Consider the following 26,823-nt stretch of genomic DNA (forward strand, 5'->3'; position numbering starts at 1 on the left):
TCGTAGTCAAGACACTCAGTGTGTGATTCACTGCGAGTTTCTACCCTGAAATTCCCCCCGAAGAAAGAGCTTGACTTGTGTTCGTGCCTGTGCCTTTTAACATGTGTGTTAACATGCCATCTGATAGGCATGCTTGTCACTTCACTTTCAGAGTCACTCTTCACATCTCAGTGGCCTGTATGGGGTTCCTCCAGCAAGTGCCATCCCCCACCAGCACTCAGTATGTTCCCTCAAATCTGCACTACAGTCAGTGTTTCCTCTCTGAATCCTTTGTTTTGTTTTTTGTTTGTCCTACCTAGATGATTGCTTTAATAATCAAAAACAGGTGAAATCCCCTTTAGAATTTACATTTCTTCTGGTTGTGTGCATTCTGCAAATAGCTTCTATGCATGGGAGTTAAAACCATCAACCCTGCTGTAAAACAGATAAAGGCAGATCTAAATGAGGTGGATTTGTAAATAGCAGACCGTTAGAACGCCTCAGTCAGCGTCTGTGTAGGACAGAGAGTCTGGATTCCTGTTTACCATCACCCAGTCACCAGAACACCACAAATATTCCTGGAAGGGGACTTTTTAGCCCAGAGTTATCCCGTGGCTCGTAAAAATTCACTTTATAAACCTCAACTACATGAGTGTTACCATGCTAAGAAAAACAAAAACACAGGGCAGGCATCACCCCTAATAGGAAATATTCCATTCAGACGCGGCCAGAGGGCGATGTTTACCCAAAGAGGGCTTAATTTAGCCTCCCTTGCATGTGGTGTCAGCTTTTTCGGCTGTTCTTCAAGTATCTGTCAAGTATATTCAAAACCGTTTTTGCGACAATTTGAATTTGAATCATTTTCTTTTCTTTCACAGTCAAATAAATAGTAAAGTTTAATAAAAGTACTTTAAATGTTTTCTTTTCTGTGTGGTCCTTTTTCAGCAACAGGCTCCAGAACAGGAGGTTGTCTACCTCTTTATTCCAACTCAGGCAGTCGGGGCCCTGATCGGCAAGAAGGGTCAGCACATCAAACAACTTGCCCACTTTGCCGGAGCTTCCATCAAGGTGCGTTTGTTCCCTGTCAACAGTGTGCTCACTAAGAAAGGGGAAAGAGGAGGATGGAGTGTCGCTAATCTAATGAGCGAGTGTCTTTTTTTGTTTTTATAAATAAACCTCACCTCATCATTCACCCAGCAGCATTTCATGGATCTGGGGTGGAGCAATTTCCATATTTCAAAATGTTGGAAAAGAAGAGAAACATTTCAGATTATGCAATCAGAGACAATTCATTTTATTGGATTCTTCAGTTGCATTCAATATATTTGTGGGATTTTCTTTTCATGATTTTATTGGCCGCAAGCTTTACATGATTTCATACCGCATGAATTTGTTCAGAAGCTAGAAATCTGATTTGCGTCTTTCTGTGCGTGTCAGATCGCTCCGGCTGAGAGTCCAGATGTTACTGAGAGGATGGTCATCATTACTGGAACACCAGAAGCTCAGTTTAAGGTACAAACTGCATATGTGCATGAATCTTTGTGTTAAATAATTTTTTGAGGGGGGGTTAACTTCATAAATAGTTTTCATAACAGCAGTGGATCATTGTTTGTCCCCATTTTCCCCAGTCTCTCCTTGCCTCATTCCCTCCTCTGTATTCCAGGCCCAAGGTCGGATATTTGGAAAGCTGAAAGAGGAAAACTTCTTCTCTGCGAAGGAGGAGGTCAAACTGGAGACACACATAAAGGTTCCTTCAAGTGCAGCTGGCAGGGTCATCGGTAAAGGTGGTAAGACGGTAAGCATGTGCTTGAATTGTCCTTTAAACTGCAGCAACAACAATGACTTGCTCCAACTTTTTATTTAAATGAGCTAGTTATGTTTACATGATAAAACTTTTATCTGTGAGAGTCTCACATACTGGTGTTTACTGCAATTACTTATTGGCTTCAAGGGGTGTTTCAGTTAAACACAATTTAGAGGTTGGAGGTAAAATTCAAAGTGAGGCTGTGATAACGGGAGTCTGTGTCGGTGTTTCAGGTAAACGAGTTGCAGAACCTTACAAGCGCGGAGGTCATCGTACCGCGGGACCAAACTCCTGATGAGAACGACGAGGTCTTTGTGAAAATCAGTGGGCATTTCTTTGCCAGCCAGGTACCCAAAATTAAACCAGCGATACTCATTATTTGGCTAATTAGTTCTGCTGCTGCACAGGTATCAAAAGAATAGCTGCAGCCACAGCGTACAAAAGGCATTGTTAAATCGCATAAAACAATAAGACGCGGTGTAATGTCCACATTTTTATATGATCATAAAACCTGGTGTATTCTGTCTAATGGCTCTTTGTTCAGCCGCAGCATGCTTCCCCTATGTTTGTGTATTCTCTTCTGGCCTGCAGTGCTAAAACCATCTAGATTATTTTAGTGTGAGCAGACACCCCCCCCCCCCCCCCTTTTTTTTTTTTTTTTTTTTTTTGAGATTCATAAATGTCTGCCTGCTTTTGAATACAATTGAACTAAATGGCAGCTATATTGTGTTGCTCAAAGTGCCTGTAATGGATTAAAAACCTTAAAACCTTTTTCGTGACCCAGTTATTATAAACTTGTGCAGACCTCTGTTATGTAAAAAGGATTTCCTTTCTGCCGAGCCGCCTGCCGTTACTATTGCTGTGTAGAAGGCAACATCCATCTGCCTGTAACGAGAGGCTCATGGTTGTGACAGCAGGAGAGGATGTTAACATTAATATTGCCCCCCTTGGCTGAGCTCTTAGCTGCGCATATCTTTTGCTTGGCAGATGTAGACAGCTGGTAGTACAATTTGTTTTCATTGTAACCAGCTGGACACGAAAGTTTTCTGATGGTGGAGAAATCTAATCAGCCCAAAGCTGGGTGTGCTGAATGTAACTGTTATGTAACTGTCTATATGAGTAACTAGTAATAATAAAGTGAAAACAAATGGGTAGCTGTTCACTGGCTTTCACACGTATCACATTTCGTTGGCTCAGTCAGCTGCAGTCAGATTAATGCATCCAAGTGCTTTAAAAATGGTATAAAATTGTATTTTTCTTTTCTTTTTGAGCACAGTTTCGGCTCATGCATTTTCTGCAATATTAAAATTGACAAACAAGCGGGGACACACACACACACACAGTTTTGGATGTTGCTCTGCTCATATCTGTAACGCTTTCTTTCAGATAAAGCTTGCATACTGCATTTACCTAAATGTATCTGTCTACACTTGTATTTTTATTGATGATTGTCCTTTACTTTGTTCATTATTCTTACTTGAACCTGTTATGTTCTGCTGCTGTGTTAATTCTTGATCTCTCCTACAGACTGCACAGAGGAAGATCCGGGAGATCATTCAGCAGGTCAAACAGCAGGAACAGAAGCACCAGCAGGGCGCCGCTGTGTCACCGCACCACTCCAAGTGACCAGCCGGGTGGCTCCAGTGGGCACCAGCCAATGAATGTAGCCCTCCCAAATGAACAGAGACCTATCCAGACTAAGGCCAAGGCCAAGGGGGACATGCAGGGCAGACCAGCAGCACCGGGATCAAAACCAAAGAACTTCGCTAGGGGGGACACAAGTGAGAGCCAAAGGCTGAGGGCATTGTGTGCACTGCCAGCCCTGTGAGAGCAGATAGATTGGGAGAAATTGTACTGAAGCTAAAAAAAAAAATTAATAAAGAAACAAAAAGACCAAAAAAAAAAAAAAAAACCTACAAGAAAGGCGGAAATGGCAGAAAATTTGGGAACTGTTGTCTTCACGGTTTAAAAAAAACTAGTTTGTCGCCCTGCATAACGTTATCTCTTTAGTTGGACTAACATAGGCCTAAAAAAAAGAAAAAGAGAAAATGCAACTCTATTTTAACACGAGTGTGTACGAGGCATTGTGATTGATATTTTGGGTTAGAGCGAGAGCCAGCGACAGCGGACTCCTTCTCTCACGCGTGTTTGAGATATTTAGATTGTGAGATCAAATATCCTTAGCAGTATTAATGCAGTAGAAACGTGTATGGATACACACTGAGAGCATGCTCTGTTATTTTATTCATCAAAATGACAGTAGAGCTTGGTGTTAGTATTTTGCTTGTACCTGAGATTGATTGACTGAGTAATCGATTGATTGACAGCCTCCCCTTGTTTGTTCCCATTTTTAGGCCACTGAAATTTGAAAAGAAAACCCCTATAAGTAAATAAGGTGAATGGTTCTGAGTCTTTGTAACAAGCCTGTGTGTGTGCCAACGCAAAAGATAACGTCCCTTTCAAATATATCTCACCATTCATATCTGATACTAAGCTTTTTTTTTCTTTCTCTCTTTTCTTCTAATTTCTGCTTCACTTCTCATCACTCTCTCTCATTGGACACAATGTATTTTTTGTTTTTGTTTGGGTCTTTTCTTTAAAAAAAAAAAAAAAAAAAAAAAGGGATAAAAAAACTTTCCATAGCTTTTTGATAACCTTGAACTGACTGCCACTTTTGCTCAAGAGAGGTTAAATGCAACTGAGGGATTTTTCTTTTTTCTTTCTTTTTTTTGTAATCAGTAAAATTCTGTCATGCTGTGCAGTAGACGTCGTCTGTGTTCACGCTCGTCGTCTCCTCTTCAATCAGAGCAAAAACCGACGTCTTAACGAGCGGTGCGCGTTCGCCTGTTAACCGGTCTTCTTCGGACGCGCGCCGCTACACGCTTGGCCTTATGAGGACGTTGCAAGGGCCAGCACAGAATGTGAGCTGAGGGCCCGTTAAAGGAGGGGGACAGGGTTCGGGGCAGGGTTGGGAGGGTTAGGGGGAGGCAGGGTGCAGACCTCTGGTGTGTGGGGTGGCAGCGAGGTTGGATTTTAAGGGAGGCGCTGTATGACCTGTGGTACACGACCAGCCGCAGCCGCGTTTGGCTTTAACCCTCTCTTGTCAGGGAGCTTTCTAAAAATGGCATGACAGCTGTGAATGTACAAAATGCAGCCTTTTTAGAAAAAAAATACAGATATCACCCTTGCCGTGTCCAGCAGGCCAGGCCAGTGGCACACGACACACAGATTGTCATCCTCTTGCTCTCTGTTGTTTTTGCTTTTTTTTTTTTTTTTAAATTAAAAAAAATTTATTTTGGCGAGCTGGCCGCCTGCTCTGCGGGCATGCTGGACACGCAGGTCCTGGTGTCCCTTTGTGCTTTACTTTGAAGAACATAGAAGCTTGTTGCCTTATTTTGTCACCTTTCATACATCACCCATCAGCTTCATCTTCCAGACGCAAGGTTATTGCCAATACGCACAGCTTCCTCCGTGTGTGTGTGTGTGTGTGCGTGTGTATATATATATAAAAAGAGAGAGTAATATTTATGAATCTATTTTTTCCTATTTTGTCATGAGAGCTATTGATAAGAAACAAAAAGAAGACAAAGTCCTTTTCTTTTTTTCCTCAGTGGGACACTGCCATATTATTTTGAAGGGAAGTGTTTATTTTCTTGAAAAAACTAAAACAAAAACTAGACTATGAATAATAATATAATGAATAAAAACCTGAAAAAATAGGAAAGCAGTAAAAGTGAACCACCGCGTTAACTTGTGGTCGGGATGTGAACAGTGCGCATGTCAGTATTGTGATCTACCTCAGGCTTCAGGGTACCTCAGTCCAATCTTTCATTTCCCCTTTTTTCCACATTTTTGTATGCCTTGTTAACTAATCATTTTGAGCGTTTTTAATTTTCTTTTTTAATGAAATGAAAAAAGATAAAAGATCTACAGTAATCTCTACTCTCTTCAGGTCCAGCCGACTAGTAAAACTTTGTAAAAGAAAAAATCAACTAAAAATAACCGTAGTCAACTTTGTTGGACTGTTTGCCTGGACGCCATACAACCTCTTAATGATACAAAAGAATTTCCAAGTCAGTTTTTTTTTTTTGTTTTGTTTGCTAGAAAGGAATGAAGAGCAGGATCTAAGGGGTACATACCTGCCCGATGTGGTTCTGAATGTGGATGTTGTGTACTGATTTCACCTTAAAAAAAATTAAAGAGAATGAAAAAAAAGAAAAATCAGTTGATAGAAACAGAAACTAACCGACTGTACCTCCTGTTTTTGTTTTTTTTTTGTTTGTCTTTCCCAACCGTACCTCCAGGTTTTTTGAGACTTTTAACAACAAACCACGACGTTTATTCATTTGTGGAAAAAAATAACATAAAAAAATAAAATTACTTTTGTTTTGTTTTTTTATAACAACCCAATTTTACCAGCTCTATTTGATAACAGCATCCTCTGGGGTTGATTTGATGAAAACACAAAGCTGCAAAAATACACTGACAGGACTCTTGAACGTGGTGTGAAGCCCTAGTCTTCTGTGTAGAATGTAGAACAACTCTAGTCGTTGAAATGTCACTGTGTACGACAGGATAACTGTATATCTGTAAACATGTACAATAGTCGCACATTAATGCATCGTTTTCTGTCTCTCTATAACACCTACAAGTCTGCGCCTGCATTGTGAGAAATGGTGGGAGAAGTTTAGAGCGTCACAGGTTCCCTCAAGCTGACCTCTAAATGGTTTTCTCATCGATCTACCGGTTATTACATTTTTTTTTTTTTTTTTTTGTGCTGTACATTTCAGAATTACCTCTGAATCCAAGGCTGACTTAGTTACAGTTACTAAAACCAGTGTAGGGCAAAGGAATATAATAAATAAATGATGTAGTAAAAGTTAGTTTGTTTTTGGCACTATTTTAGGGATTTTTTTTTTTTTTTTGGTCCCAGTGAACACAGATTAGCAAAATAAAACATAAAGGTCTATCAAACTCACACAATGCCTGGGGCTGCTTCAGCACGCCTCCACCACAGCCGGTACAGTACCTCATACTGATGATGTTAGCTCACCAGACCTGATTCAATTACCCTGACCTTACCCACACGAATGCAGTACAGTGCTTCTGTTGGAGCGCATGACTCCTGCGGTGGGCTGCTTCACTTTAGTAGGGCATGTCTGTTCGCAGTAGCACTGGAAAATTGAATTTTGTCACTTACGGTTTGTCTGACTGGCAGGAGTAGGGTTTTTTTTTCCTCTTTTTTTCTTTTCTTTTTCCTAGAGCAGATTTGAAGTTCTTTTCTCACATTGCAGAGGACTCCTCAGGCCTCCGCCTCTCTTGTGTTTTTGGCTCTTTACTAGAAGAGCAGGTTTCCCCTCAGCCACAGTCTGAGGCAAAACCTGCAAACATCATAGTAACTTTCTTTTTTACTTCCAAGGATTTTGGTGTTTCTAGGTTCAGTAGGGTGTTGCTAGGCATTAATTTCAGTATCAGGAAAAAACACACTCGCATCACTGAGGACGCACAGTGCTGTTAGTCATATCGCACAGCGGTTGAATAACTTAGGCTTTATTTTGTTTTCTGTTGATCTGGTTTTCTTGTCAGTTACACTGATTATATAATGTAGTCTGGAGCAGTAGCTGGGATTCTTTAATATCCAGTCATGTTAGATCACTACTTGCTGTTAAATTGTGTCCTAGCTAGGATTTTAAACAGATTTGAAGATTGGGATGGGGATGTGGGGGGATAAGAAAAAGAAAATGCAAAGTAGACATGTGTGGGCAGAATAACCAGGTCTGAAAATAAAAGTGCTGGTAAAAGTTGTTCTGCTTATGGGACTGAATATTCAACACCATCCAAATTAACAAAAACAAGTATGGATCAGGTGATGAAGGATCAAGTCTGGTCAGATGTGCAGAACCACAGCAGTGTTTTTTTTGTTTTGTTTTTTTGTCGTCCTAACTTGTGAACTGAGAAAAATGCAAAGACTTGCATGAGACTATTGCAGGCGATCCAGTATGTACTACACGTCATATAGCACTATACTTCAATTTGTGGTTTTACATCGATCCGACTCTTAACTGCTCTTCACCATTTGGGAGATTCCTTTTGTTTCCTCAGTAGGTCACAAACCCTCACGTCCTACATTTCCCACAGGCCAAAAGGTCCCAAAAACACCTCAAGGTAATTGGTGACTGTGCACTGGACAGACATACGATCCATTGTTACTACATCACGTGGATCCGTGCCTTTCTGGTAACAGCCATGCTGTTGTTTTGAGTTGTGAGTGAACTGTATTGCTGAGCAACCTGGATCTGAGCAATAAAGAATATTTGAAAGAAAACTGTTTTCACGTTTTATTATTTCAAAGGTTTTGTACCTCTCTAATAAAAGGTGCTTTCAACACTTACAATCTGACACACCAAAGGTCAGTCACACTGAAAAAAAGCCAGAAGTAAAACCATTAAAAAAATCAAATCCCTTCATCCACCGAGTGCACTGGAGCTTCTGCTCAGTGATTCTGCTTCATCTTGCACCGTGCATAAGATCACCAAGTATTAAATTTGAAACCCATACATTAAAACAAAATATACAAATCAGAAGAAAGACATTTTACTGCTAAACCAATAAAAAGACTGCAAAGAAGGATTTTTTTCTAGCAGGATTAAAGCTTCCAGTCACCCAAATTAACTGCACATCGGTTTTCAGACAATACCGGAGAACACGTTAAACACGTCCCATATAACGAGCCATTAAAACCGGTCACGCTGCTTTTCCAGAGGTCAAATTCTGGCCTCTAAATGACCCCCCCCTCAAAATGATTAACACTGAAACTGCAAGAAGTGATTGTCAAAACAATAAAAAAATAACCTACTCATATAGTGTGTGCTGCACACAAAACCAAAAAGAAAAATCATAAAAGCCCCACAAAACCAACAACAAACATTTACACCATCTCTTTCTGGTGCTCATGGAGGTAGAAGTGTGAGTTCAAAACTCCACGACAGGCACTTTGAACACTTGCTTTCTGAACATGAGTGCAAGAGCAAAGTTTCCTTAAAATGCCCCCCTCCCTCCCTCCCCTTTGTGTCACCACTGTACATTCCTACATCTATAAACATTTACTGCTGTGCCAACATGTGGCACGGAAATATCTGGTAGGACATAATTCTCAAATACTCCCACTGTGAATTGTCCAGGTGGCTGTGCAACAGTAAAGCACTTTACACGTGTGTGTGTGTTTCATTCGCTCTCGAGGGCAGAAGGCATCAGTATGTTAACAAACAAACTTAGTCCCAGGATGGATCACTGGACCTTCTTATCGAGTCCATTCTGTGACTGGGTGCCAAGTTTGAGTCGCTTCTGACTGAAGCGGCGGATGAGGGCACCAGGCAGCAGAGCCATGCAGGCGATGGCCAGCAGCTGCAGGAGCCGCTCCCAGGAGAACAAGTCATCCAGCGATGACACCTCTGATAGCATGACGCCTGTCTGGACGCAGATGAAGTTGTATGGCAGGAGGCCTGAAGAAGCAGACAATAGAGCAAGAACAAATTGTGCTGAGACACGATGGGTAACTTAATTTGCAATGACAGATGCAGCATTGTGTTGTTGTTGCTTAACCCTGTAAGGTCCAAGAACCCATAATCCTAACCCTATGCTATTACATGAAAACTGTGTTTTTTTCCCCCCTTTAAAAACAGTTACTTGTTTTTAATCTATTACAACTCATGTGGTTAAACCGGAGTGTTGGCATATGCCACCATATAAATTCTTAGTGTGCATATCTATGTAGAAACCAGGCTTAAGTCTGTGCTGTGAAGAGGAGTTTAATTAGGTTTAATGCCAGCTGTAGGAGGCCTGGCACGAGCTGGTAAGTAACAACATCACAATCAATCCGACATTTATTTCGAACATATAAGTAATAATTTTGTTAATACCCTTAAAAACAAACAAATGCAGTTATCAAAATTAGTAAGGAAAAAACAACAACGTTTTCATGTGTGTGATGGGCGCTGGATACTAAGAGCCTACAAGTGGCCGACACTGTTGCCAACATTTATACCTGTTCTGTTCCTTTTCTATTAACGGTACGATTTAACTTTCAACCTGAAAGTCAGAGTCAAAGAGGTTGTTGCTCTCTGTGCAAGTTAAATGATCATGACCAGAGCAAAGATGCCTGCAACTGTATCGTTTAAAGACGAGGAAATCAGTCAGTTTAAGTCAGATATGGTTATGATTTTTTATAGGCACAATTATCTAAATCAAGAGGTGTATTAATAGATATAGCAGAGTTTTCCAGGGAGCGATAATTCAAAAAGTTAAAGCTAATAAGCTTGGTTTTAGCCTGTCAATAGTGACTGACTATTTTAAAAGCTGAAGCCCATCGTCATCCAGTATTTTGTTTTCAATGTGGAGTGCTAGACGTACCTCACTTAGTGTCAACAAGCAGAAAATCTGTGTGTGCTTACCAATAAAGACTGAGCAGAAAAAGAAGGTGATGGGGATGTTTACAATTGGGGCAGACATATTCAGAAACCAGTTGGGAGTCATGGGAAAGAACCTCAGGAAGAGCAGGAAGAAGAACAAACAGTCCTGGTTTTCCTCCACCTGGAAGATATGGAGAACAGATCAGACGGGCTGGAGATATTTACAGAGGCAGGAGGTAGGTGTGTGTCATCGTTCTCGTCCCCTGTTCACATCAACTAGTCACGTGCAAGTTAACTCATCAGCAAAACTATACCAAGAGTCATCTTTTCAAAGCGTTACAGTCAAGTAGTCCTTTTGGTGAATAATAATGCAAATCCAAATCTGGCATAACTCTCAGTATACTCGGATATTTGCCAAACACCCACCAGCTACGAAGAAGCTCATCTTGTCAGTACATATACGTCCGTTACAGGCCCAGCAGGCCTACCTTATTTTGCCTGTGCGCGTGGGTTATCCCTCTCTCCTGTCCTTGGCACCGCCCTCTGCAGCTGACTCCACTCAGCATTCAGCACAGGGAGTACTTTAGGTCAGGGAGAGCCACTGCTGTGTCAGCACGTGAGCCGTGCATAGGAGCGTGTTTGATCAGTTCTCTTCAACTTATTCTTTTTGTGACCCACACAGCAAAGCCATGTCTCAGGTTTTGCTGCATTTGATCTCTTTCGGTTTAATTATTAAAACTTAAAAAGAAAAAATATTGACTCCTTTTTCACTATTGCTTCTCTCACGTCCCCTGAGCACTGTACTACCAAGCAAAATTAATAGCTTAGTGACATAATGCCAAATGTATTCGATCGTTTGGCTTCACACACATGTGAACTTTAGTGACATCCCATTCTTAACCCATAGCGCTTAATATGATGTCGGCCCACCCTTCGCACCTTAGCTTGCAGCCATACATCCCTGAGCACACCCGACCCGATCTCGTCTGAAAAGGATATAACAGTTAATGAGTCTGTTTATGGGAATTTTTGACCATTGTTCCAAAAGCACATTTGTAAGGTCAGACACTGTGTTGGACAGGAAGGCCTGTCTCCGCTCTCATTCATCCCAGGGGAGTTCTATTGGATTGAATTCAATCATCTGGATGGATGAGTGAATACTTTTGGCAATATAGTGTATGTTGAGCTGAAAATCAGAGTTATTTGCACTCTTACACAGAATCCTTTTATGCCTGGAACTGCCAAGTCTGTTTCACACTGTTTACGCCACAGGTTAAACATAGACCAGCTGATCTTTTAACCTATTTTTAGGATTTATTTGTAGGATATTTATCAGCCAAAATATTTAATAACTAATTAATTACATTTTCATTTGGCAACAAACTAAAGTGATTTCCACGTCTCAGTCATCAGACGGTGAGATGGGAGACAGAGCTGTTTAAGTGGATCGAGTTTAAGGTTTCAGGGTCTAATGTGCAGCTGTCAGAAAGAAACAACAACAACAACACATAAACTCATGAATTCACAAGATTAATGACTTCCTGCCAGCATTGTCCTGTTGTCTTTTTTTTTTTCTTTGAGCCAGCAGTATTGCCTTCAGTGGTTACATATTTCATATTCTTTACAGACCTCTATCACCTGCTCTATCACCAGGTGTCTCTGACTGGAGTAGGTGGGACTCAATCTATTTTATGAGCAAGAAGAGTGATGTAGCAAACACCCCCTTTCACATAAGCACACATACAGCCTGAAGCAGAAAGGCCTACCTAACAAAGAAAGCTGACATTCTGGTAGCTGTTATCTCTGAAATTTTAGGTTATGGCTGGCTCTGTGTCAAACTTTCTCCTGGGCTTCGTGAGGGGACACAACAATGTCGCTTCTACACATTTGACAGCAGAGTCTGAAATTACACCTGTCAACCATTTCTTCCTTTTCAAGGACAAGAAGTCACTGATTTATCAGATTCTATGTGCAGAAGTGAGTATACTGGATTTCTAAAGTGATAATATGATATGGCCAATGTCTTCTTGTTGGAAGTGTTATTGTTAATAATAGCTTGACAGCTAAAACATTTGATTTTTGTAAATAAGATAAAGCGTAGCCCTCTTTACTGTTTATTTACAGCACACACAGCCAAATTAACAGTTGTTCTCTGAGAAAACAACTGTTAATTTTAGTCCACCGGTATTTCAAAAACTATCTTTGTTTCCTTCAGTGGGTTTTGTTTGTGTGACAGCCCGGTCATACCTTTCTCTGCAACGTGGAGACTTTATCTGGGAAGAGGTTCACAATGTAGTGTTTTCCAAAGAATTGGGAGAGGAGGAAGCACATTGTAGAGCCCACGGTTGTGAGCACACAGGCAAGCAGCAGTCCTTGATAGGGTCCAAATATAGCTCCCGCAAGAATGTTCTACACAATGACAAATGGAGACCAAAAGCCCGCGTTAATAGGCATCATCTGACACACAGCTCTGTGGCATCTCTACATGCGAAAGGAGAGAAATACTTTGTGATCTAACACTGGTGTGAAGCCAGTATTTTGGCAGTTCTGCCCACTCAGATTGTCATTTGCATTATCTGAATATTCTTTTATCCTCCACATTTATTTAAACAAGAGACACAAGCTGCATACCGCATGCTGCCCAAGTGCCTTCTAAATTTTCCTTCATCTTGCATGCAAATGTAATCTTTTCACACCTACAAGATGTGACACTTTTGGCATATTTTAGCCCATGTGTTCTCGTAATGTATTTAAACATACAAAATGCTTCATTAAAAGGATTTTACATGTGTTTTTAAGACAACCAGCACAAGAAATCTACCAGTTTTGTGCTCATCACAATGCTTGCCTTATCATCCTGGATCTATCTGTACACAGGACATTATTACCTTACCAGGAATGAGGATCCAGGAATAGCAAAGGACTGCTTGTAGAGATAAGCACTGCAGAAGAGGAGCAGGACATATCCAGTGTGCTCTGTCTTGTAGAACTGCAAGAGTTCAGCGAGTTCCCGCAGCTCCTCCAAGTCTGAAGGGAACTTTAACCTGTGAGAACATTCACATTTAAGTTAGTCATTTCTGTCAGGCCAGCTTCATGTTCACAGAAAGACCAAAAATGTTTTAACTTAATGTTACTTTTAGATTTAAATAGCCAAAAGAGTAACCCATGTGATTTCTGAGGGGACTACAAACATGGTTCTATACCTATACTTATCTGCTAAAACTGATACCAAAACAGTCTTTTTACATCACTCAAAAAACCAAGCTATTTTTTAAAGAAACTGAAATTTTTTCTAACTACCATCTGTTTTACTATTGACAAATCTCACTTCAATCCAAGATAAGTACAAAGAATGAAGTGAGTTTCTTTGAAAAGTTCATTCTTTGTGAGACAGTCAAACAGTTAGCATCACACTGTTGCTGCAGATTTTGTCAGCTGCACATCCATGGATGCAAACATCCCATCCCACCACATCCCAGAGGTGCTCTATTAGATTGAGATCTGGTGACTGTGGAGGCCATTTGAGTGCAATGACCTAATTTTTATGTTGAAGAAACCAGATTTAGTTTATCTGACACAGTGCATTATTCTGCTGGAAGAAGACAATGGACACACTGCTGCTATAAAGGAAAGAACATGGTCAACAATGACACTCAGGTAGGCTGTGGTGTTTAAACAATGGTCAGCTGGTACAAAAGTACCCAAAGGGTGCTGAAAAATCTCCTTTGAATTCCAGCATCAGTTTCCTTTTCCTATGTAATCCTCTGCCCATCTGCTTCAGGGTTTGATGTGCTGTGAGAACAAGCCATGTTCACCCAGAGAACTGCCACTCACACCGTGTGATTGGTTGATTATATATTTGTGTTAACAAGCAGTCAAAAAGGGTACCCAATGAGCACAAGTATTATTTTAGGCTAATGAATGATATGAGGATCCCATTACACCTCTTTCTATGAATTATCTGAATGACACAAACACCGGAAGGAGGTTTCATCACTCAAAAGTCGGACCTCGCTTGAAAACTTGAATGCTCTGCATGTAATTTAGGCGAAGAGGGTCCTGGCTTGGTGCAACTTTTATATGGGGAAAAATCGTGACTTGGTTTGGGATGACACAGCTTTGAACGTGTTCTTTTTCATTCATTACCAAAACTACACTTCAGTGGGAAAAAAAAGGTTGAGCCCAGATAAACGCAAAATAATGCAGGAAGAGCTGGACATTGTTGATCTACTGTATTAAAACCAAATTACATTTCTACAGTAAACAACAACACAGCACTTGTCAATTATGACCTGATGACAATCCTCACAAGTTAAAACAGAAGCAAAAACTGGACTTGCTATTTTAACTTTAGCTTTTCCAAAAGTGGCTTCAGTTAGAGTTAGTTTTTAGAGTCACTGCTTTTTGAAGGGGGGTTAAAAGCCTGCACATACGCTGCCTGTCTTTTTATGAGCTGCATGCTAACATTAGCTTACTAGTGACCCAGCAGGGTCCAATTTAAATAAAGCTAAATTATGCACAGCATATAACAAAGCCCCAAACTATGGGTTACCAGCTAAATATACCAGTCACCTGCTGGGCTCTTCTTCGTCTAAGGAGTCGCCGGGCTGCTGCTGTTGCTCCTCGGACACATGTCCAGCCTCGGCGCTCCGGACAGAACGCTTTCTTGGTCCCGCGGGGAGGTACAAGGACAGGGAATATAGATACAAGCTGGCTGCGGCGACAACCGTAATTAGTCCTACGAGGGAGCGCATGTTATCCTGAGTTTGATAGCCAGAAAAAAGCTTCACGTCCCGGTTGCCGTCAGCGTAAATAGCAACGGCAAGAAGCGGCAACCAACCGCCGCAGTGACGTCACATCCCCATGTCAATAGAACAGTTAAAATATTCAAAGTACTAACCCACTAGCACCCACAAGTATATCTTATAATTTATTAATCAGATTAAAGTACATATCAATAATATAAAAGGCGGGGGAAAAAAATAATTACTCATAAACTCTGCTTCCGGTAGGGGGCGATAAGCGCGAGTGTTTGCCGTAGAAGAAGAGCGTTTGTTTACATGGAGGGGGAGGAAGTGTGACAAAGGTGATGAAGGATTGCTAACTGGATTAAAGTCAAGTTTCAAAGTTCAGTCTGCACAGCAAAAAAGAGAGTGCGACATCTCCAAGTATTCCTTCGACACCATGGCTCAGTACACTCGCGTTTCGGGCTCCGTGGGCTTGATTACTCTCCAAAGTCCTCCCGTTAATGCACTCAGGTGAGCTGATTTAATGAACTTGGTCTGCACAACTTCTTATACTGCAATTTTCTTTTCTTTTTTTTTAGCGTGTCTCGTAATGCGAATTCACATGTGCCTGGTTGATTTTATATACAGTAGAGCTTTAGCTGCAACAGCAATTTGCAGCTTACACAAGAACAAATAGTATTATCACGAAAGAGAGCTTTGTGCACCAGAAGATAGTAACTCAGGTGTTTTACCAGAGGGTGGCGTCAGAGAGAGTGATCCTCTGATTGCTGTTGTAAATGGCTTGAACCATAATCTGTCAAACATGAGTGATATCAAGTCTTTCTGTGCCAGGTGAAAGTTGAAGTGACTTTTATATGTCCTTTATTTATCAATTACGTTTGCTTGACTCTGTGGATTCTTTTAAAAAACAGTTAAAAACTCTTCTGTTCAAACAAGCCTTTTGTTGATCTACATATTTTATATTTTTTTACATTATTTACATTTGATCTTTTACATTGTATATAATGTCTATTGATTTTATTGTTTATTTTAATATTTGTGTACAGCGCTTTGTGATTGTCTGTCTGTGAAAAGCGCTTAATAAATACAGTTTACTTACTTACCTACTTACTTACTTATCCAGTAAAAAGACTTATCATACTTAATGTTTAAAAAACAATCTGGCCAAGAGGGAAGTAGAAAATTAAAACAAATACCATATTAGTTGTATAAAGATATTTTAATTGCTTATAATGTAGAGCGCAGAGTCGCTACTTGCAAAACAGGTCCTTTGTTTATTTTATATACACCCCTTCATAAACCCTGGTGTCTACAGCCTGTTTACAAATAGACACAAAAGTTTTGTAGTTGGTACTTTTTATAGACGGTCTCATCATGCAGATTATTCCTAAACTGGCAGCTGCCATTCTTCTGCATATAGAGTTAGTAGGTTTTCATACCTTTTAAGTACATTTTAGTGATCAGTTAATCTCATTCACGGCATTTACTTCAGGGTGATTTATTACCACCGCTGCTTTAGGAACAGCTTGAGGCTTAATACATTACAACAGAGAACTGTGATTAATTAACAGCTCACTAAAAACACACCCAACCACAGTGTAATCTACTGGACCCTGGAACCTTTACTGGACCTCACAAGTTTACTTTAAGTCACTTAAGCTGTAGCAATAATTGAATTTATTTACTCTATTCTATATTACTATATTCTATTCTGATGTGTACCTTAAAATTATCAAAAAATAAAGTACATCGATGTTAATTATCAAAGGTTATGCTGCTGTGCCTGTCTTTGTTACATGCTTTTATTTTAAATTTGTGAAGAAGGGCTACAGCAACAGTTTACTGTTAAGTTTAAAATTTCACAAAGGGTGGAAAAAAAGGCCAAATAAAGTTGTGACTTTTTCCTCATGCAGTGCAGCGGTGAGGCAAGGCATTGTCGACTTGATGCAGAGAGCACTCAGTGAGCCAGAAGTGAAGTCTGTGGTCATCTGTGGCCAGAATGGGATATTCTGTGGGGGTATGGACATGTTTGTTTGTTTTTTTATCATATTATTTATAATGTCAGTGTCTCTGTCTGCCCATCTTCTTTCACTTATCCTATTGAAATTAATTTTTAAAGTATATTTTAAAAACATGCTCCATGACAGATTGGATCAAGTTGATCCCACTTTGTTCTTCTGGGGTTTTCCCTTCAGTTTGAGTTCCCTTCAGAGTGGGCACCTCGATTCCCTAAAGAGGGAACAAAGTGTCAGTGAAGTTCACAAGCAACCAAACATATTAGTGATACTCTAACAAAATAAACACATTTTCAGTAGTTTTTTTTATTGCCCTTTTTTTTTTTTTTAAATTAATTTAATGTTAATATTCCATCATTAAAAGGTGATTTGTTGCATACACATAATGCAGTAAACAACACAGATCCTGTCATGGCATTTGCAGGTGTAAACACAAAAGCAAAACCAGAAGTAAATAATTTCACAAAGAAATAATCCTAAACTTTACATTTTTCAACTATTTGTGTCATTATGTCCACCATCATTTGACTTGGAGCTTATTTGCTTAACCGTTGTGTTTCATTCTGTAAAATATGAAAAATGGAGAAACATGTTTTTTCTCAACTAAAACCCAAATATATCTGTCAGACAAGATTGAGAAAAGTAGAAAAGAGCCACACAAAATAATGAATTGCTGATCTGCATATCCATCTCTCATGACCTTTCTTTCTCCAAGTTTCTGATCATTTTGTCAATTTGAATTTGTGCAACAGGAGCAGACATCAAGGAGTTTGGGGGACAGATGTCTGGGCCTCCCCTGATACCGATGATCCACGCCATCGAGGCTGCTTCCAAGCCCGTGGTGGCAGCTATAGAGGGGATCGCTTTAGGTGGAGGCCTTGAGTTGGCACTTGGCTGTCATTATCGGATCGCACACTCTAAAGTTAGTTCATGCTTCAGATCTCTGTCCCTGTCGGACAGTGTCTCTTTAATGTCAGCGACGTAACGCATTGATGTCTGTCAGTATCTTGCATGTTATGAAGCTTTTGCATAATAATGGTTTTTTTTTTTTAAATAAATTTGCAAATGACTAGAAAAAGAGTGAGCTTGTCTGTGTCAGACTTGAAAAGGTTTAAAAAAATCTTATCTGTCCAGAATACATTTGATATTTATGTCACTCACAGAAGCCAGGCAGAATAACACATATCATATTCAAAGAATATTTCCAGAAACATTTTTCACTAATGTCTAAACCTCCACAGTTCAGTACGTCCCGTTTATCAAATTTTGTGCCTTTATGCCTTTTCAGGCCAAAGTGGGACTTCCAGAGGTGACTCTGGGGCTGCTGCCTGGTGCAGGGGGAAGCCAACGTTTGCCGAGGCTCATCGGTGTCCCGGCTGCCTTGGACCTCATCACCACAGGTAGCAGAAAGAAGTTAACACTGTCTGACTTTGATTAATAAAGTTTCCTAAACTTGGCGACTCCCAGCAACTTTTGGTTTCTGAAGAAGAGCACGTCCTAAAACCTTTGATAATAAAGCACCCAGACATGTCACTGTATGCAGTCCTGCTAAAAACTAATGAGAAACTATTCAGTAGCTTGTAGAACGGCCTATAGAGGCAATAGTTAGACTTTATCAGCCTCTCACATCATGTGTTTACAACATTGCTTCAGTTCATTGAGGTTTGCTGGCATTTGATTATGCAGAGCTCTCTTAAGGTCTCAACACAGCATATTAGTCACTGGGCCTACAGCAAGTGTTGTAGATTTGTTGTTGTGGTTGGGCGAGCTTTAGCTCACGGACAGAGAGCCTCACATTTGACTCTAGAATACTTGGGTATCCAGAGTCTGAATGATCAGCCCTTTACCACAGTGGTTAACTGTTGTTGTGAGGTGTTTGTGCTGATTTGCTGTGTTTTGTTTTCTGTGCATTATGACCAATGTTCCAGAAGTCTTATGTTTTGTTCAGATGCAATTCTGCAAACAGAGCCGTGCTGCCTCTGGAGAGAAGAGGCCTTCTCCTGGAAACCAAACAAGTCATATTTGTTCAGTGTGTCTCTGATTGTACATCCATGACTTTAATATTTAACAAACAAACTAAGGCCTAAGATGTTGCTCTTAAGTTGGTTTATTCCTTTATTTATTTTTGCAGTTTCTCTGATTGTTGCACGCTATGACCTTGAGGTGAATTTGTTTGGATGTTGGCAGTCTGCCAAAGCTCCTGCTTTCATAGAAACGCTCACACTTGCTAATGATCATTTATTTAACTGTATTTGATTAGCAGCACCTGTCTGCTACTTACCCCTGTAATTCCTATGGAAACAGTAAGGGTTTTTTTTTTTTTTCACGTGTGACTGAAAATAAAATGAAAATAAACCAGGAGACAGTTTACATGGATGACCAGCAGAGGTCAGCATGAATTAACGTTTTACTATGTGACGCTGCAGGGGCGATTCACTGCCCTGTTCAGAATGTCTGAAATGTTCTTCACAAACTATAATTCTTCATCTTTTGATTTATTTAAAGTCTATTTTACTCTATTATGCCATTTAGTTTTGTGAGACGTTGCCTTTATTTAACTAAAACAGGACATGATGTGGTTTTAAGCTAAGCGTCTAAATGCCAAGGTCACCTGAAACGGTCCTCATTAATTTATATTATGCTCATCGTATCATTCAGCCTTGATGGAGCCTTGACGACACTCATGTCTCCCACAGGTCGCCACGTGACTGCCGCAGAGGCACTGAAATTCGGATTAGTGGACCAGATTACTGATCACAACACTGTGAATGTAGCTGTGAAGTTTGCCCAGCGAGTCACAGGTGAGATGTGGAGGGAGGGGAAAAAAGAAGCAAATGGTACTCACTGGCTTATTATACTCTCTCTCTTCACTGGTTTAAAAATTGATTCTGTGGAAGCAGGGAAGAAATTCCACCTAGAGCAGTTATTTTAGGCGAGTCTGACATCAAGAAGCGCTGATATGTAGGTTGTGGAAGTAAAAGGAAGGAGAAAATGCAGCAGCCAGATCCTTCACCACAGAAGCCATAAATGTTTCATGGATCTGTCAGATGTGCTCTGATGTCTTCACTGCTTTTGCTGTATTATTCAGAAGGGCGAAAAGGGACAAACTTTCCTAGAATATTCATAACGGGCCCTCACCAGTCGTTTTGGAGGATGAGGATTTCCCCCACACGTGCTTACCAGCTTCATTTACTCGCTGAATGGGCTGCGAAGTGTGCCACATCCCCGTAGTTTAGGATGATTTATCAGTCAGTGGAAAGAGCGGCCCATTCATATTTGCTAGATGGTGATAAATAGTGACAGAAAGCATTGGTAGACTCAGCCTGAATGAAAAAATATGACAAAATTTTTCAGTCATCTAATTTACTTTTTGGAAAAAACCTCAATTTTTACCGGTCTTTGTGCTAAGCTAAGCAACCTCATATTAGGCATACAGACACAAGTACTACGAAACCTTTCATCCAACACTCAGCAAGAAATCAGAGAGGCATATCAGAATGTCCTATTCCCTTTATTCATTTGAGCATTTATGAGTGCTATATTCCCTCTAGTACTGCAGAATAATGCACACACCACCCACTCTGCTGTGTGGTTCGGTGAGGGGAAGGTACATTTTGTTTAGTCCTGCCTCGGCATAGCCCTGCGAGAGCTTATGTTTCTTCTCCACGAAAGGAACGTGAGATGATGTTTTCATGACTACCCTGTAGGGTGCGTGCTAGATTTTTATTTATTTATTTTTATTCCAGAGATGTTATCTTCATCTCTGGTGAGATTTCTTGGCAGTGACAGCTCATTTCAAAGGCATTTATGTTGGCAGCAATCTCACTACATCTGCACAAAACGTAAACAGTTAAGTCTTTAGGTTTGATTTACAATCAAAAGATGATTGCAGTCTTGTGCTTTTTTTTTTTAAAAAACATTTTTTTTTACACAAATGTTTTTTTTTTCTCCGCACTCTACTGCCAAGTTGACTTTGAGTGGGTGAGGAAGTGAGTGTTGTTGGTAAAGCCGAGGCTTAGAGTGAGTCAGACGGAGACGCCAACGGCGTACAAGATGGGAGATTTGAGGAGATCGGGCCGAATCTGTGGAGATTTTTAACAGATACTCCAGCCTTTTAGGTTGATTAGCAGGGGTGTTAAGTAGGGACGAGAAATGTGCAATTAAATTTACAAACCGAGCGTGACTGTTTGTGACATCGAGACGCGCAGCTGACGACACCCGCGGAGTACAATCAGTCTGTGCACACAGTGTGTGGGCCCATATTTATCCAAAGAGCAGTTGCACTTAAACTGATGCACGTGTGGCCTCGCAGATGTACACACACACACCATATACACGCAAGCTCGCAAGTCGAGGCTGGTGACGAGATTAACTTTTTTACCCCAGCGGTTGCAACATCTGTCCCGCTACATCTGTGAGGACGGCCAGGATTCCCAACCGCTGCGCAACAAATCCACAGCTCGACCATTTACAGATTAAGCGCTTCAATAATACTCTCCTAAATTACACAGGAATCGCATTGCACTGACACACAATACTTCACAGACATTTATTGTAGACAGAATGTGCATTAAACTGGTTTAAAATGACCCTCATAAGTCATTCCACGCTTACAGTATGCTGTTTTAGGCAAAATACCTCCTTATTGGACTAAGTGGATACTCATAATCAAATGTGGCCACTGTCCCTTTAAGCTTTGCCATGGTGACCCAGTTTCTGGCCCAGACCCATGGCTGAGTGTAATTCAGTGGAGCTGTGAAGGATTCTGACTACTGTCCCATGTAATCACGTCAGAGGAGACAGGAACGGGAATTAAGATTTTTAACAAGGTTTTAGCCGAGTGGTCATCTTCGTCACAGTCATTGTTCCTCAGGCTTGAATTACATCAGACTAGAAATCTTACGTTCGAAAGTTTTAGTATCTTTATATTAAATCTTTTCATGTAATTTGGCTTGGGGGGGGGGGGATGATGTTGCTTAAAGGATTGCAAATTCAGTCGATACTGTGTAGTATCGTGATATTTTGTTTGCTAATAATGTATCGATACAGGGACAGCAGAAATCGATATTTTGTTACAAAAAAGGTTTTTGTGCTCTGACTTCAGAGCATGTTGATCCTTTTTCTGAGCAAGAATCCTGACATTCCTTCACTGTCCAAATGTGTTTAACTTTTTTTTTGGCAGCAATAAACATGACAGTTTACTTATTTTAATTTAAGACATGTTTTATTTTAAATAAGAAAGTTTTAAACTTAATTAATGTAAAATTATATTTTGTTTTAATTTACTTTCAAATTCTTCAGTTGCTGAATGGGCTGCATAGTTTTCATAAATTGCATAGTTCAGAATAGCTATAATTGTACCAGATGGTTGCGTTCAGTTAAGTTGGACTAGACTGTAATACAAACCGTTCAGTTTGTCAACAATAAAACTGAAATGAGAGAAAGACTGAGTGTGAGACTTTGATATTAGATAAAATGAATATTGATAAAGTTTACCTTTATGCACAGAATCTGAATATTGCAAAATATTTTAAAAATTGCAATAATATCGTATCGTGCGTTAAGTATTGTGATAATATCGTATCGTGGGATGTATGGGGATTCCCACCTCTACTATTTTGTCTATTTTGCTTTTCATTCTGTTTCAGATCTGCGTTATTCAAGGTGAATGGTAACAGTAAACTGGCAAGGTCCCTCCCATTATCTGGAAATGGTCTGTCAAATCCCTCTGCACGTAGAAGCTACCGGGCTATCTAGTGATTGAGTGGATGAGTGTGCCTGAAAAACCAATTACACCTGGACTGTGTGTGCTGAGTGCTGGTTGACAAATTTGAGAAAGTGGAAAAGAGTGGTACTTCTGGAAGATGGGAGGCACTTTTCGGTTTGAAAAGTCGAATTGTGCAGAGGCATCTGCACAGAAATCAGAAATGTAATTGCAGACTACAGGTTTAGCTGTCAGAAGTGTGACGAAGCTGAAAGCAGGCGATCATTCGGCTGGGATCACATCGTCCTTTTTTTCTTTCTTTCTCCTTTTTTTTTCCCCCCCTGCAGATCAGCCGCTGGATGCACGTCGTATAAGCACATATCCGTGTCTGTGCCCTCCTGATGTGGATGTTCTGTTTGAGGAAGTGATGCAGAGTGTGCGCCGGACTGCCCGTGGAGCCATAGCACCAATTGCGTGTGTCCAGGCGGTGCGCGCAGCGGCCACCCTGCCCTATAATCAGGGAATGGAGCGGGAGAGAGAGCTGTTGGCTACTCTCTTCACCTCTGGCCAGGCCCACGCTCTGCAGTACTTTTTCTTTGCTCAGAGAGCCGTCGGCAGGTGGAGCATGCCCAGTGGAGCCCGCTGGGATACGAGCAAGCCCAGGCCTGTACATAAAGCAGCTGTGATTGGTAAGGGCTTTTGTCGCTTTTAATTTCTACTTGTCCCGACCTTTTCATTTATCACAAGCACGTTGACTCATCTCACTATCCGAGTGGCATCTCCACATCCAAGTTGCCTATGGAAACTAAGCCCTTGTTTACACTTCAGCTGAGTTTTAATGGATGTCTCTTCCCTGCCGCGAGGCTTGGATGTATGACAATCTGGATATGTGAAGCTCAGCAGCTTGTGTATTAAAATTGCAGGCTTTGGAAAAACGCTATGCTGCCAACGTAAAACTATTTACAGTCTAGCATTGCACAAAATGTTCCGTGCATATATTTATATCCTGTAATTTAACAGAAATGTCTTTGGCATTTGCATGGCTTTGGTTCCGATATTTTTTCCCCCCCTATAGTCAGCGTGATTTTTGGTTTTGTTTTGTTTTTTTGTCATTTCAGGTCTTGGCACCATGGGAAGAGGCATAACTGTTGCCCTTGCACAGGCAGGGTTCTCTGTGGTAGCTGTGGAGACTCAAGAGAAGCAGCTGATGGAGGCAAAGCAGGCAATATCAGGCATGTTGGAGCGAGGGGCTAAGAGACGTGGGGTCGCTCCTGCTCTAGACAAGATCAATTATGGCCGTAACATCCAGTCAGTAGCAGATGTCGACCTTGTCATCGAAGCTGTGTTTGAGGACATGGCTCTGAAAAAGAAGGTCTTTCAGCAGCTGTCCGCTGTTTGTAAACCTAGCACATTCCTGTGCTCAAACACCTCTGGATTAGATATCGACCAGCTGGCCTGTCAAACCCGCAACCCAGAGCTTGTGGTTGGGATGCACTTTTTTGCTCCAGCCCACGTCATGAAGCTGCTGGAGGTGGTTTATGGGCCAAAATCCTCTCCTCTTGCTGTGGCAACTGCCATGCAACTGGGAAAGAAAATTGGGAAAGTCAGTGTGGCAGTTGGAAATTGTCGGGGTTTTGTGGGGAACCGCATGCTGAAGCCGTATTTGGAACAAGCCCTCTTCTTGTTGGAAGAGGGAGCCACACCTGAGTTTGTGGATCAAGTGCTGGAGGAGTTTGGGTTTGCCATGGGTGTGTTCAGAATGTCTGACCTCTCTGGGCTTGATGTGGGCTGGAAAGTGAGGATGGCTGATGGCTTGGCAATGCCCGACTCGACAACGGGACAGCCAACGAGGCTCCGACAAGGTCGTAGGTACAGCCCCCTGGGAGACCTGCTCTGCGAGCAGAGACGGTTTGGTCAGAAAACAGGCAGAGGGTGGTATCAGTATGATAAACCTGGCAGTCAGGTGGCTAAGCCTGACCCTTGGTTGCACAGGTTCCTGGATGAGTACCGAGCCCGGCACGCCTTGGTGGCACACCGCATAGACCACCAGGAGGTGCTGGAGCGCTGCCTCTATTCCATGATCAACGAGGGCTTCCGCATCCTGGAGGACGGAATAGCCGCAGGGCCTGAAGACATCGACGTCATTTACGTGTTTGGCTACAGCTGGCCTAGACACCGCGGAGGCCCCATGTTTTACGCTGCCACAGTTGGCCTAAACAAGGTCCTTGAGAGGCTCGAGCACTACTACCAGGCTCACCCTGATGTGCCCAGCCTGCAGCCCTGCCCCTTGCTCAGGAAGCTGGTGGCCAGCGGCAGCCCACCAATCCAAAAGTGGAGGGAAGTGATTAAGAAAGTCCGCAGCCAGCTGTAAACAACATTTCAACTTTAATGTGTTAATGCACTTCTGAGTTTATAAGCTGATTAAATGTTGACTTGCATAATCAAATAATAAGAAGCACCTGTAAAACTAAATGCATTTACCTTAAACCAAAAAAAGACCTCCTGTCTTTGCCAACCGCATTTGTTTTTTATCGTGACAGGAAAATTGCTCACCTCATAGATCAATATGTTCAACATGAAATACTGATAAAAACAGTGTCTATTGTGTATTAGTAGCAGTAATAAAGATTGATGCAATAGATTGAGCCAAAAAAGTAATAGTGCAAATCTTCAGGAGTAAAATAACACACGCTTTAAGGAAAATTAACCGTAATTTGGAAAAATAAACTGAAAGAAAAGTGTGATGGGAGTAGATTAACAGCACAGTACTGGGGATATGTGCAGGAAGCAAGTCATCTTAGTGTATGTGAAATGTCAGCTGATAAGAATAACAGAAGGAAGAAATTATACATCTTCAGCAGAGATGGATGACTGCAGGGCGGAGGGACCTCCTGTGGCGTTCAGCAAAGCACTTAGTCATTCTGTCTCTGGCGGACCAGACCACTGTGGAGAGGCTGGGCAGTGTTGTCTGTAGATAGACAGACAGATACTTTATTGTCCCCATGGGGGAAGTAGGACTTGGACACTGCAAAGCCAGATCCCTCAACAAATATGAGCACTCGGCACCAACAGATACACATTTAAAAGCCCAAAGGATAACAACATCACTCAGACTGGATTTGAACTGCAGCCTCGTTTTATTTTGATCTTACTGACAGTTTGTACAATTTGACTGTATTATCATTTCTTATATTTTGTCTACTTTATTCACACACGGAGGTGGACACAATACTAGGAGTGGCCACAGTGAAAAACAGACCTGACCAGGTTTTGAAGCCAGCGAATGTATTGCAGCAGATGAAGCTCTACAGAGGAAATAAAACTCTAATAATTGTGAATAAAATGTCTTTACTTAAGTTTGTGCTTTTAAAATTGTTTACCAAAAACATATATGGCACATAAAATGCTAATGTTTGAATGTAAATTAACTCTTTGCTTTTCCTGGTTGTCACTAATGATACTGCACAGTATAATCTGACTCTTCCAATAAAGACATTCTACAATCAGGTGTTGATCTGCGATGGTCCTCAGATTGTTCCTCAGCAAAATGATGCAATATCTAAAATCTAAAGTTTATTTAGTCAAATAATGAATCATTAAGGAAAGTGTGATCGGTATAAACTGAATATATATATATTTCAAGTAAATTTATTATTTTACATATATAACATGTAATCAGATTACTTAAAGTAGGCATTTTGGGGCGTGAATATGTTTAAGTGTAGTTTTATTTGGCTTCTTCACGGGGTTTCACGTCACTTGTCCACAGGGTCTCCTTGGGTCTGTGTTTTCTGCTGACTCAGCCGAAGCGGTGACACAGGAGAGCCGGGGGAGACACGCAACTCTAAATTGCGTTTATAGAAATCAATGGCTCACTCTCAAGTAAATCCCATCCCACGTCCAGCAATGAACAGATGTTCGGGTTGCCACCATTGACTGCCACCTAGCGGTAAAAACACTCCACGCTGAGCAGCTGGCTTGTGTTGATGTATTGGTCCATTTTCTTTCTTTCTTTCTTTCTTTACTTATTTATTTATTTGTCCCCGATCCGCAGAGTTTCTGAAACCGTTAATGCACTTAAATAACGCACGCCCACGCGTAGGTGTTAAGAATAAATAGCACGAGATCTAGCAGCAGACTTTCATGAATCAAAACCACCAATCAA

At 41.1% G+C, this 26,823-nt stretch overlaps 3 protein-coding genes across 7 annotated transcripts in view; 2 read left to right on the forward strand and 1 right to left on the reverse strand.

Moving 5' to 3' along the window:
• Nucleotides 1-8,098, forward strand: part of igf2bp2a (insulin-like growth factor 2 mRNA binding protein 2a) — a 56,864-nt gene extending 48,766 nt beyond the window's left edge. For 3 of the 5 annotated variants that reach the window (XM_035906688.2, XM_035906689.2, XM_006788574.3), the window contains 6 exons: nucleotides 128-220; nucleotides 925-1,047; nucleotides 1,417-1,491; nucleotides 1,643-1,774; nucleotides 2,017-2,130; nucleotides 3,311-8,098. In XM_035906688.2, coding sequence (XP_035762581.1) covers nucleotides 128-220; nucleotides 925-1,047; nucleotides 1,417-1,491; nucleotides 1,643-1,774; nucleotides 2,017-2,130; nucleotides 3,311-3,409 — 636 coding nt within the window. In that variant the 3' untranslated portion in view covers nucleotides 3,410-8,098. The remainder of the gene's footprint in view (nucleotides 1-127; nucleotides 221-924; nucleotides 1,048-1,416; nucleotides 1,492-1,642; nucleotides 1,775-2,016; nucleotides 2,131-3,310) is intronic. The other 2 variants (XM_006788572.3, XM_006788573.3) reach the window with 2 other exon arrangements.
• Nucleotides 8,099-8,491: 393 nt separating this feature from the next.
• On the reverse strand, nucleotides 8,492-15,125 carry tmem41aa (transmembrane protein 41aa). The gene is made up of 5 exons (XM_006788576.3): nucleotides 14,764-15,125; nucleotides 13,085-13,235; nucleotides 12,439-12,600; nucleotides 10,234-10,372; nucleotides 8,492-9,285 (listed from the first exon to the last, which is right to left on the reverse strand). The coding sequence occupies exons 1-5, from the start codon at nucleotides 14,943-14,945 to the stop codon at nucleotides 9,071-9,073; spliced, it is 849 nt and encodes a 282-aa protein (XP_006788639.1). The 5' UTR covers nucleotides 14,946-15,125; the 3' UTR covers nucleotides 8,492-9,070.
• Nucleotides 15,126-15,224: 99 nt separating this feature from the next.
• On the forward strand, nucleotides 15,225-26,164 carry ehhadh (enoyl-CoA, hydratase/3-hydroxyacyl CoA dehydrogenase). Its single transcript, XM_006788577.3, has 7 exons — nucleotides 15,225-15,449; nucleotides 16,853-16,956; nucleotides 17,707-17,876; nucleotides 18,243-18,354; nucleotides 19,651-19,755; nucleotides 23,006-23,347; nucleotides 23,777-26,164. Exons 1-7 carry the CDS (start codon nucleotides 15,376-15,378, stop codon nucleotides 25,027-25,029), a joined length of 2,160 nt encoding a protein of 719 aa, XP_006788640.1. The 5' UTR covers nucleotides 15,225-15,375; the 3' UTR covers nucleotides 25,030-26,164.
• The last annotated feature ends 659 nt before the right edge of the window (nucleotides 26,165-26,823 follow it).

This window comes from Neolamprologus brichardi, chromosome 16 (assembly GCF_056152115.1).
Source record: "Neolamprologus brichardi isolate AB-2024 chromosome 16, ASM5615211v1, whole genome shotgun sequence".
NCBI classification, from domain to species: domain Eukaryota; kingdom Metazoa; phylum Chordata; class Actinopteri; order Cichliformes; family Cichlidae; genus Neolamprologus; species Neolamprologus brichardi.